The 12,020-nt window shown below is 49.0% G+C and overlaps 2 protein-coding genes across 3 annotated transcripts; both read right to left on the bottom strand.

The window, feature by feature from the left end:
* Window positions 1–4,984: 4,984 nt before the first annotated feature.
* ARPC5 (actin related protein 2/3 complex subunit 5) lies at window positions 4,985–8,849 on the bottom strand. Of its 2 annotated transcripts, none has more exons than XM_082002800.1 (4): window positions 8,505–8,849; window positions 7,654–7,724; window positions 5,688–5,864; window positions 4,985–5,163 (listed from the first exon to the last, which is right to left on the bottom strand). In XM_082002800.1, exons 1-4 carry the CDS (start codon window positions 8,656–8,658, stop codon window positions 5,101–5,103), a joined length of 465 nt encoding a protein of 154 aa, XP_081858926.1. In that variant the 5' UTR covers window positions 8,659–8,849; the 3' UTR covers window positions 4,985–5,100. The 2 variants fall into 2 exon arrangements, with proteins under 2 accessions (XP_081858926.1, XP_081858927.1); XM_082002801.1 differs by having other exon boundaries at window positions 8,514–8,849.
* A 1,601-nt stretch (window positions 8,850–10,450) lies between these two features.
* Window positions 10,451–11,422, bottom strand: APOBEC4 (apolipoprotein B mRNA editing enzyme catalytic polypeptide like 4; the record flags this gene model as incomplete). The annotated part of the gene is made up of 1 exon (XM_082002686.1): window positions 10,451–11,422. The coding sequence occupies one exon, from the start codon at window positions 11,420–11,422 to the stop codon at window positions 10,451–10,453; it is 972 nt and encodes a 323-aa protein (XP_081858812.1).
* Window positions 11,423–12,020: the final 598 nt, after the last annotated feature.

The raw sequence follows: 12,020 nt of genomic DNA, 5'->3' as shown, positions 1-12,020 counted from the left end.
CGGAGCGTAACCCGGCTCTGGAGCGCGGCTGGGAGGACAGGTCAGCGCTGCTGACCGTGTGGCTGCCGCAAAGGCAGTGACGGCGGGGGTCTGACTTGCTGAATCAGGCTTGGAGCCGGGTGCTCCACACGTGGTTTCTAAGTAACTTAGAGGCGTACTTTGCCTCCAACCAGCGACATGACGTGTATTTTGTAAGAGCTTAAAATGTGTTGGCAAGACTTGGCCCTTGGGGGTTTACACACAATTCCCCAGCAAATTCCGAAATGCCAACAACAGGAGGGAGGCTGCGGAGGAGACTTCTGTCAGACTTCCTGGGAAGAAACCCGAGCCGCTGCAGAGCAAGGAATTGGTTTTCCATCAGAAGTAGGGCCGAGCACACCCCGCAACATCGGGCTCTCCTCGGGTCTCCAGTTGTAAGCGTGCCCTTGGCGTCACTCTGTGCCCAGCCGGCTCCCTTGGGCTTCCTCCGGGAGCATGGAGGAGACCAACCTCCATAAAAGCAGAGGGACGTGCAACCAGCCGACGTGCTGCTGACGGAGAGGGGTGGGAATACCAGCACAGTGACACGCGAACACCCTCCTAGGACGCCTGTTCTCATTCCTGTGAGGAACGGCAGACCCCATCACGCAGGAAATGCTCCGCCTTATTGTAGGGATAGTTTTCTGCTCGTGTAACTATCTGAATTGGCGCACCGCTGGGTCGGATTTATCCCAAAACCGGTACAAGGGGAGCTGGAGGAGGGTGCAAGATCACCCCTGTGACAAGTGTCGGGGTCTTTTTCTTGCGTTTCAACAGAAAGATGTGATCTGCAAGACGCAAGCACAGCAAACGCTCAGAGCCACTATCCTTCTGCCCAGTTATTTTTAATGTACCATTCAAGCAATTTCAGAGCTCTGGTGAACACACCCCTTCTCATGAGAGTGAGTCTCTTGTTCCCTTTTCTCTTACCAAGCTGATTTAACAGGCAAACTTAGTTTCTTCTACGATAACACTCAAGAGGAAGTGAGTAACAGAGATGGTGACACCTCCCGTGGGAGATCCCTGGAATCTGGCACAAAAACCAGATCGCCAAGAGATGGCTGAGAAATACGTAGAAATGCCCCAAATCCAGCTAAGGTGCAGCAGTCATTTTTAAGTTTGTACAGCAACAATATGCGTGACTTTATCATCATTTCTGGAGGGGAGACCCAACAAAAAGACTGATCTGGGCACTAGAAAGCATTACGTATGAGGAAAGACCAAGGGGACTGACCTTGTTTGGGAGGAGCGGAGGAGACGGAGCACGCCCAGCTCCTTCCCTGGAAGGCAGATCTCAGTGCTCTCTCTGCACAGGACCTGATTTTTTTTTTTTTTGGCTCGCTCCCTAAACAGAGGCAGGAGCCCACAGGAAATCTTTGGCCAAGTGATGGATGACTCGGAGCCCAGGGCTTGGCGGGGGCCGCAGCTCCGGGCAGCGGGAGGGCAGCGGTTTCTCTCGGCTATTACAAAAGCAGGATGTGACTGATAAGGTGCCATTGCCACGCGCTCCGGCCAAAGCCGAAGGCAGCGGTGGGAGGTTTGCAAGCGAGCCTCGGAATTGCTGAGCCTTCCTCGCTGAGCTCTGCAAACGCTGTACCCCCTTGAGTAGGTCTGATCTGCACATAGAGTATTTTTCATTGCAGGTTTCCTCCTCCTAATAGGAAGGGAAATGTGTTTTCCAAAATTAAATTGTTTAGGGATTCCCCCCGCCCCCCCATCTTTCTCTGTTTTGCTCTTAATTCTTTGAGCGATACGGCACAAGGGGTTTGTAACACCCCTTCTGCCTGGGTGTGTGCGAACAGCCGCTCCGGCAGCGTGAGCGAGGATGAGATGGTTGCTAGCTGGTGGTGCCCCTCTGGTGGGCTTCTCTCCAGCTTGCAGGCTGGTCCCATCCCTGGGCTTCACAGCTGGCGGTCTTGTTAACGCCGTGCCGGTGGGTTTTGTCTGTGCCGGGAGCGCTCGGTGCCCTCCGTCGTGTGGCTGCCAAGGATCCCAAGTTTGGGCTACGCTTCGCCAGCAGGCTGGTGGGAGCGGGTGCCTCCTCCCGCAGAGCTGCTGCCCAAGGATTTGACACCGATCCGGACTTGCTCCGCTGGTGGCTGGGCCCCGCGTCCGGTGCACGCAGCATCCAGACGCAGGCCGCTGTTGGGCGCAGCTGGGGCTTGCTCCATGTTGCGGTATTTGTGTGGTCCGCGAATACGAGCAAGGCAGGATTTGGAGGAAAAAGGTAATTTTTTTTGTTTAAACTAGATTTTCTTTTTACTGTCTTTTACTTCCTGTCAGTCAGTTAACAGATGAGATGCCTTCCTGCAAATCTGGCACTGCTACCCCCACACCACGGCACATCCCTGAACACAAATGCAGAAGACATACATGTTTTGTAAATGGTTCTAAATACGCCATAGCCCAGCAGGAGGGGAAACTGGAGAACCTCCAAGATTGCTGCTCTTGTTGCCTTTGTTTACCTCATGCCACCTAGAGGTAGCTGACCTGCTTCGACATCGGTTGCTTTCGAAAATTATTTTTCCACTTATCTGGGATTCTGGGATTATAGCTTTTTTTTTTTTTTTTTTTAAATGAGGATTGATTGGCGTCTTAACCAAATTTGGATGAACAGAAGGAAATGGAGGAGCCACACAGAGTCCCTGGGAGAGCTGTAAGGACAGAGCCATTGCTGCACATTGCCAGGAGGCTGAGGCTTCTGTACCTATCTATGGTTGAAACCTGGACATTTTATGTGGTCTTTGCGGTGAGGCCAGGTCTTCCAGGCCAGTGCCTCCTGATGTCGTGCCTATGTTCTTCTGAAGAAGGTAAGCAGGAAGAAGGATCCTAGGAAGGAAGGTAGGCAGGGCACCCAAAGGTTGAGGGGTAACCACGCCGGCTCCTGGCTGCGTTGGGGACGCGGGCACCGTGCCCCTTGCCAGGGAGCGGGCGACGGGGCGAGGCAGGCTGCGTGCTGGGGCTCTGCTGCCTTGCTCAGGAGGGACGGCCGCTCCCGCTGCGATGCAGGGCTGCCAGCCCCTGCCCGCAACACGCAGCAGCTGCAGCTCTGCGGGTCTCGGACTGTCCTGGTGAAACTGAGGGAGGAGGAGGAGGGATGGAAGAAAAGGTTATTACTGAGGCTGTCTTCTTACTGATTCCTGAGTGATTGTGGTGCATCAGGAACGCTTTGGTTTGAGCCGTCTGAAGGCACTAGCTCCACTTTTCCGAAGCGATGATCCGGGTAACAAACAGATGTCCTTCAGATGTCGCAGTGCTCAACACCAGCTTTCTGTATGCTCAGGCCCTTCAGAAGTTCCAGCTGAGTACATGTGCCATTAGTGATGACGTAGGCACACATGGCCATCCCACCCACAGGACAAGCCCAGGACTCTTACCTGTGCTTAAACTATTAAAACCAACGATTAAATGTTTAATCTCTTGGAGCTGGGGCAGGCAGAGAGACAAACGAAAGCCCAAGTGTGAAATCAGGAGTGTTGCTCCACACAAGCACCCTGCTTGGCCATTACCCTTCTCCTCCTTTTGTTCTTGAGAAAGCATCTAACATTAATGGTTGTGATGATCTCGTGCTCTGGCTAAGATTTTAGTGTAGGCAGCGACATCTCTAATAGTCCTGGTTTGGAACATCTCACTGAAATAATCCCAGATTTTCTGGTTGGATGAAGCTGCGCATGTATCACCATTGGGTACAGGTACAACTAACTGCTAGAAAGCAAGCTTGTCAAGAAAAATAATGGAGGGGAGAAGTTTTAGGGCTTGCTTTTTTTACTGTTGTCCATCCTTGAATAGCAGCCTGCTGAAAGTAGTTAGTCAAACAGTTAACTTCAAGGCATTTCAGACAGCCAGTAAATATTCAGTGACGATTTATTGTCTGGTCTTTATTATTATTACAAAAAAAAAAAAAAGCAGATATCAAAAAACAGCAAAGATTTCACAAGTTCCCCAACAGTTTTACACAACCGAACTGCAGTAAAATGGTGAATGTAAAACACATGTATTTCAGTCCTGGCCCTAAACCTTCATTGGTGATCTGTGGTCTGGGATGCCCTGGGCTTTCCTAATTCCTTTTAAAGCATTCCTCTTGATTCTGGAACCCGATTAGCCAACTAGCTAACATGCTGTGGCACAGTGCAACAGGAATGTGAACTGTCTGGTATCCTTTAAGACCCTATAGATCTAGGAAACAAAATATGGGAGCTTTGCCAGGATGGCGTGGATACCGGTATGCCTTTCTCAGATCACCCCAGGCAGCTACTGTGTTGTGCTTGACAAAATCAAATCACTTTCAAGTTGCTGAAAGGTGATTTGGTGTGTGAAAGCTGCTTTTTCTTCTTTCCTTCAGGATCTGTGCTCCCCAAAATAAAGAGTTCACTGGACTGGGCTCCAGTGTAAATGGACCACCAACCTTTTAAATTCTACCATCCAAACTGCATGATGGACAACTTCATCCTGTTGTGACTTTCCTGCTGCGGACCCAGCGCTTGACTGATCGCAAGGAACCTGAACAGGCCATGAGATGTGAGGTTAAGGAAAAGTCTCAGCTCTCTGGAATGATAATAGGTGGTGGAATGGAGCATTTGCTTTCTGTCCTACACACGGCTGTCGGTTCAGAGGATGACCAAAGCAAACATGGTCCAGTTACCTATATTAGTAGCTGCCCCACTTCTCAAATACAGATCTTGCATTGCAACACTGCCTGGCTAGCGAAAAGAATTAAGACATCGCCCTACGTCCCTCAGCATTTGCTCGGAAGGTCAGGTCCAAATCTGCCATAATTATACACAAATGCAAATCACCCTAAACATGAAGTTGCTATGTTGCTATACGTGTCACTGAAATGTTCGCGAGTACCAAATATTCCTGTTAGAAATAAAATTGCACCTTCATAATATTCCAGAATTTAACAACAACAACAAAAAAATCACGATATGCATTATTTGTCAGGTACGAAAGAAGCGGCGAGAAGGCAAGCTGAGAGACAGGCACTGCCCACAGGGCAGCAATGGCATTTGGTTGTTTCAGGTTTTTTTTGCACCAGCATTTCCCACGCCGTGGATGGCAGACAACCACTTGCTGCTGGATTTAAACTGTTTTCCTGGCAGTCAGAACACGGACAATGGACCCCACTCCTCCAGCAGCCAGGGCCTGAGAGGAGAAACATGGCAATTAACACCAGGTCAAGGTAGCTACCGGCTGAAACAACTGCTGATTGGAAAGGCTTCCTGACTGTATTTCAAATTAGCATCTCCCTGCTCTTTACGTTAAAAGTGAAACACGCAGGGTACCAGGAAAAGATGATCACACTCGCTTTAGGAGTGGACAGCTATTTAATGAGCTTTTATTTCCCTGCATAACCAAGTTGAAAACTTTGCTTCCGTCTAGGAAGAAAATTCTACTTCTGTCTGCTTGAATCACTGGATTGAACCATTCTGTTTCAGTCTAACAGAAAATCAAATTTTAACTGTAGAGTCTTTACCCAAGGAATCAGCGTAAGTAGGCACATGATGTAACTCAGCTGTGAGCTTGCAGGACTGTACCCTCCTCTGAAATATGGCATTTCAGTTTTACCAGACAGGAAGGCAGTTTTTACCAGGCTTGGGGAGCACGCTTTGGACCCCAGACCCTGCTACCACAGGTAACCCAGGCAAGAGCACGCGCTGTAAACGCACCTTCTCGTGCCACTGCAGCAGCACAGCGCTGCTGTTGTCGGAGGGGCTCTCAAAGCCTTTGTAGATATATTTCATTAGCAGGTCAACACCGTTCTTGTCCAGTGACTGCACCGCCTTCTCAATATCGTTGGCTTTGAAAGAGATGAGGACCTTCAGGACAATACTTTCTGCACGATCCTGTCAACAAATATGGAAGGCAGAGATACGTTCACTCTCATATAAGGTGTGTTCAAATATTACTCACCTCTCCAACTAACAAAACTAGAATTTTTTTAAAACAATTCTGAAATCTGTTTGAATAGGGCAGTGTGTGTACAAAGCTTGTGATAATTATGTATGACAGATATACTCCCAATGATAAACAGCATAAAAGAGTTTGTCCTGCTCTAGGTTTTCTGCCTCTCTGCTTGTGTTTGCAACTCTCCACCTATTAAATGAGGTGACAGCTAAATAATACATTTTCATATCAAAACTCAAGGTTTGGCAAATTCTAAAAGAATTGTAAGAATTAAGTACTTGATTAACCTTCCTTCTCACCAGGGCCTTTTCCATGCCTTTGTACTGTTTAACTATTATATTCCATGGAAATGCCACTGGCCAGCCTGGAAAAGGTGACTGCTGGAAGCCACGTATTTTCAATACAGTCAACTTCTGTCCCAGGCACACCGGATGCAAACTGTCAGCATTAATATTTTGCATTAATAACCATTTGTAGGTTAATCTGGATGTCATTTCAGGCCCAGGAATGTGTGTGGCATGATCACAGTGGCAGATTAGCCATGTAATCAGTAAAAAGCAGCTCTTCCTGTTCATCCATAACTAACCGAGGGAGGATGAAAGAAAAAGGTCTTGGGTTTGCTGGATTTTTAAATAATTCCATTGCACAAATACTTCAAGCAGCTTCTTTCTTCAGAAATTATGGAAGTTAGTTTTCTTGTTCAATTTAATACCCCATAGCCTTTTGGCTTAGCAAGACCTCACATGAAGTACTTTTTTTACTATTTTTTTTTTTTTTACTATTTTTTATTTACTATTTTTTACTATAAGTAAAAACATAAAAGTTCCATGACATCAACTAAAAATGAAACCACACATTAAAATGCAGTCACTCTGCTCTCTTAAATTGCACTGCCTTTACAGTGTATTCTTAAATCCATCAATACACAGCTAATGGAAACAAGTCATTAAAGTGAGGACAAAGCTGTTGAAACGCTGTGAAAACCTGTCAGGAAAGGGCTGGGGCTAGGTGAGAAACATCTCCACCAGTGGCCTCGTAAGCAGCACGGAAACGGGCCCGTGGCACTCTCCTCAAGCAGGGAGGACAGACCGCTGCAGATGCTCACCATCTGGGCAGTTCCACGACTTATCTGCCTGTTCCTCTTGCCACTGGAATCATGAGCCATTCAAGGTTTATTCTGGGGAGATTCAGAAATACAAGCATGCAGCAGGCTCCTCTATTGTCACAGGGGGAGTGTTTGCGTTTTCTGAGGTTTTAACGGCTTAATGTTGATTGGGTGCGATAACCATCAGTTCTTCCTTTTTTGTAGGTTCATGGTCTGGCTGTGCTAGCAGAGTTTCCTTAGTCAGAGGTGACTACTGCAGTTGTGGTTCCCTGATTGTTCGGTCCCGACTACATCCATGTGCTGCCAGGTCTGGATGAGGCACGGGCACCTGGCGTGGAGTTCACCAGGGCACATGGTGTACAACCAAGGCACGTAGGAGAACACACAAAAGCTGATCTAGCACCAAGTTAGAGGTGTGTGGATGCATGACATCCGAGCTACGGTGTTTTGAACAAGATTAAGATGGCAGAGGTCACAGATGTTTTGACATCAGGGAATATCCTAAAAACCAGCTTTCTTGGCTTCCTGAATGCACAGCTGGCAGGGTTGGTGGGGTAAGGGTTTTAGAAACAGGAAAGGGTTTTTTAAGAAGTAACCCATGAGTGAGTGAGTTAGTATTTCACCTTCACTGCCTGGTTCTTTGTGTTGATAGGAGGGTTCTTCAGAGCTGCCTGTAGTGCAGCCATCATGTTCCCTGTGCCCGACAGTTAAGGACCCAACACCAAGTATTTGGAAAGGAACAGAACCAGCTCCAGGACAGCAATACTTGTAGCTGGGTTGTGCCCGACTGAAAACACTTAAGGCTCAGTGGATGCAACGCCTCCCTCAACCGCTCGCACAGAGTACGGTGTAAGGTAGCACTGATTAGGCCATCTGAGGAAGGAGCAGCACCACCAAGAAGCCGTACAGTTCCAGTATTGGAGAATACTTCTTAGGCCCTTCGCTGAATGAGGATCCAACTAAAAGAAATTATTCTCCCATTTGCAGCCCTCACGAACAGGCGTCAGCTCAGCACCCCCACCTCCACCAGCGGCCAGGACCCCGACCCACCCGCGGCCGCTGGGCACAGCTACGCCACGGCCCAGCCAGCCGTGGGAGCGGGCACACGGGGCTCTCCTTTCCGCCACAGGAACCTCCTTCCTCCACCCCTCTCGCCTCCCCGGCCCTCACCATAAGACACCTCCCAGGTACCACGGCCCCGGGACACCGCTGCCTCTGCCGTGAGGGGGAGGAAGCGGGGCCGCCTTCCTCCTGTCAGCCCCGACGGCCTTCCTCCCTCCGTCAGCCCCGGGCCCCTTCCTCCTGTCAGGACACGGCCGGTTGGCCGCTCTCCGCCCCGCGGCGGGAGCCCGAGCACGGATGTTCCCATAAAAGGCAGCCCCGTCGCCGGCGGCGGCCGCCGCGCCCGCTCCCCGCCCGCCCTGCCACCCCCCCGCCGCGGCCGCTCCTGACGGGACTTTTTGCCGCCCGGCGGCGGAAGGATATTGCCGCAGGCAAGAGTCCACCTCGCCCTCATCGGGTCCCGCTTGCCCGTCGCCTCCTTCCTCCTCGTCCACGAACTTGTTCTCGTCGTACTCGTCCACATCCACCCGGCGGAACCGCGCCGACGACACCGTGTGCTTCGCCATCCTCGCCCCGCTCGCCGCCGCCGCCGCCCCCGCCCGCCTGGCCCCCGGGCGCACGCGCGGACCGGGGCGCGCGCTCCGCGCAGGCGCGTGCAGGGGTGGGGCCACCCGCCCGCAAGAAGGGGAGGAGAGGGTGGGCGGGAACAGAACGGGAGGCGAGCTGCCATTGGCCGCCTGCGAGTGGCCTAGTGCTCCAAAGGGCGGGGTGGGTGCGGTCGCTCGGTCGCCATGGTTACGACTGTTAGTGCCTGACGCCTGACCGGGCGCAGACCGGTCGGGGCTCCGGGCTGGCCGGAAGCCTCGTCCGGTGCGCTCTCTCGACAGACCCGGCACCGAGCTCGCCTCTGCGGACCCGGAGACAGTACGCGATGCCGCCCAGGATCAGCATTGATCCCGTTTTCAGACGGGTACGAGCAAAGGCGGGACACCCCCGCCTTCTCACAGGCCTGTCGGGGGCACGAAGTGGGGGTCACATAGCTTAGGGCCGGTATAACCTGTGCCCCGTGACTGATGATCGGGGTTTGGCTCCGAACTTGGAAGCCCAAACACCACTGTGTTACCACAAGATTTTAAAAAACAGCATTGGCTTTACGTTTCTTGGCAAAAGAAAGGGGATCGCCCCGGTACCGCAGCATGGACAGCTGCTGGAGATCGTGTTAGCTAACTTTTTACCAGAAAGTGCAGAAAGAGTATGATCTAATTCGAGAAAGGTTTTTTTAAAAAAGCGCCTAGGCGTTGTCAAAGTAAGGGATCTGGTGGATTCTAGCACATTTCTGCCCCTGTTACTTCACCAGAGATTCAGAAAAACATTTGTTTCTGAGTGGGGTCACCTCAGCTGAAGTGGCAGCTGTTTAAGGTCACACTGGGCAGCAGCCTCTTTTTTTAAACTCAGATACATAACAGCTGTCACCACAAAAACAGTAAAAAAAGGAGCAGAAGCACCGACTTCTACAAAATTATCCAGTGTGTTTAGTTACAGTTAACATTACCTGGGAAGGAACCCGTGTTTGCTGGGAAACTACATGTTCTTGACTTCACTTGCCCCATTCGTTAAGACCTTTAGTGTAATAACAAATACATCGAATCACAAAGTGAAAACACTGCTCTAAACAATAGAAGTTTTATTTCCTTTTCCAGTTATGCTTGGCCCATGTAGATCTGTGTTATCTATATTATCCTATTAGATATTTCTTACTAATTAGAAAATTACACAGCTTTGTGAGGTTCCTCTTAACGGAAGGCAGCAGCCCTAGAAAAAAAAAACAAACACGTACATGCACATATATATGTCTATATAAACCCACCTATTATTATGGAAACAGCTGGTGTGAAAACCTTATTCATATTATCAGCCCTACCTGCAGAACCACCTTCATGATTGATGAGGAATTTAGGCTATGTCATGTGTTCTGCCAAAGTTGCCACAGCTGGGAAGCTACAATCCTGCTGTAGCTGTGGTTGTAGCTTGGGGATGGTTTCCGTTTTACTGGTAGAAACCGGCAACAAATAAATTAGTCGCAGGAGGTAATCAGAAAATAGTGAGGTTTTGGGTTTACTGCTATGGCTCTATGTTTGAAAGGTATAGGACTAAAATAAAAGCAGGTTATCTTCATCATCAGTTATTTGAGATCCACAGTGCTCTGTGGGTTAACTTTTCTAGGAGATAACTTCACAGGTGGGGTTTTTTTGCCGTCTGCAAACTCAGTTTTACAGCCTGAAAGCAGTTCGGTTTGTATCATCTTCAGAGTAGGTGTCTGCTGCTTGGAAACCTTTCAGAATGATGAGTTTCACTGAATTATTCCTTTGGCATTTTTAAATGCCTGACGATATTTTTAGGTCTGGGGTATAGATGTTCCCTCCGAAAGGGCAGAAACATGCCCGGGAAAAGCACCAAGTGGCTTTGAGACATGGGAGGTAGCAGATTGCCTTTCATCACTTGGGAAGGCTGTGGGGAGGCTGGGCTAGGAGAAGAAAAGGCCATTAAGTTCTGCTGCACAGCAGGCTTTCCCTGCACTGCTTGTGGAAAGGCTTTCCTAAAATACGGTTTAATTCCTGTTAAGTTGTTCATTTGATGTGAATTTTGTCGGCCTGCTAAGGTTCTTGGCAGCGAAGTTGGGTGATAAAGAGCTGACCCTGGGATGCCATACACAAAATTGCAGAGGAGGTAACGCCACGTCCCCCCAGGCAGTCGCTGCAGAGTCACCCGAGGCCACAGGCTGGAGAGGCTCCGCAAAGCTTCGCGGTTCCAGGCGGCGGTGGGGAAACCATCCTCAGTGTGATAAAGCTGAGAGAAATAGATGCAGAGAGCGATTTCTGGATATTTCAGCAAGAAGTTGTAGATTTTACTTATGCAGAAGTGGTGAGCCTCGTTACAAGGAGAGTAATTTGAATAGAGGATGATGCAGCCGATGTTTTCACAGGCACCTGCAACTGCATCCAGATAACCGCCCACCTCAAAGAGCATAGATTCTGGGTGGTTACCTTGGTCAGTACAGTTTGTAGCATGGCCTTTTTGGATTACCGCGCCTGAGAAACTCCTCAGTTCGTAGAAGAGAAGGTGATTGTTTTGGCAAGTTGCTGTTGATCTGTATGGGAAGCCAAAGACCCTATGAAATTCTGTGCAAGGGACTCTCGCTTCTTCACCGGTCCGTATGTGGTAGGGACACTTAGCACAGATGCGGTTCTGTCTCTGCCAGCAATAGGGCTTTACCACAGTCCCCTGATTTGTCAAATATTCTTGGAAAACTGTCTGCTCTTCTGGATTCATGTTCTGTTGAAAAATCACCCTGTTGATGTACTATATAGCTGACGGTCCTGAATGCAAAAAGAAAGTAATATTTTAACTTAACCCTTCAGTTTGTTTTGCATTTAAACTGCAAAAATAATGGGGGGTAGTTTCTTAAAAATTGTACCAAAACTTGTAGCAGGACATAGAAACTTGGTCGATAACATAGAGAACAAAGCTCTCTTGCAGCCTGGGAGCATTTTTAATTTTCACAAACTAGCCTTTTTGCTAAAAACACAAGTAAAAAATATTTCTTTGGCTTCTGCCCTCTTACTCTAAGCAGGAAAAACTGTATAATAAACCAGCCATACTTTTCAGGAATTGATTAGTAGATGAGCTTTATGCAATCTGGCAAAACAAACAAGTAAGTACAAACACAAAAAGAAAAGGTATAATTACCATCTCAGAAGCTCCAGCTCAGGGTAAGAGTAAACATTTATCTGATTTCCTTCACTGGCTTTTTAGGATTCAGTCAGAGTCTCCACTTTAGTGACTATTGCAAGCTTTCTTTTCAAAATCAGGTGGTGAAGAAGAAAGTTACTACTTCTTCCCTGGTTTAGGCAGTTCAGCTGTAGAAGGA

This window comes from Phaethon aethereus (genome assembly GCF_964289735.1).
Source record: "Phaethon aethereus genome assembly, chromosome: 8".
Lineage (NCBI taxonomy): Eukaryota > Metazoa > Chordata > Aves > Phaethontiformes > Phaethontidae > Phaethon > Phaethon aethereus.
This window is presented reverse-complemented; position numbering and strand designations above follow the sequence as displayed.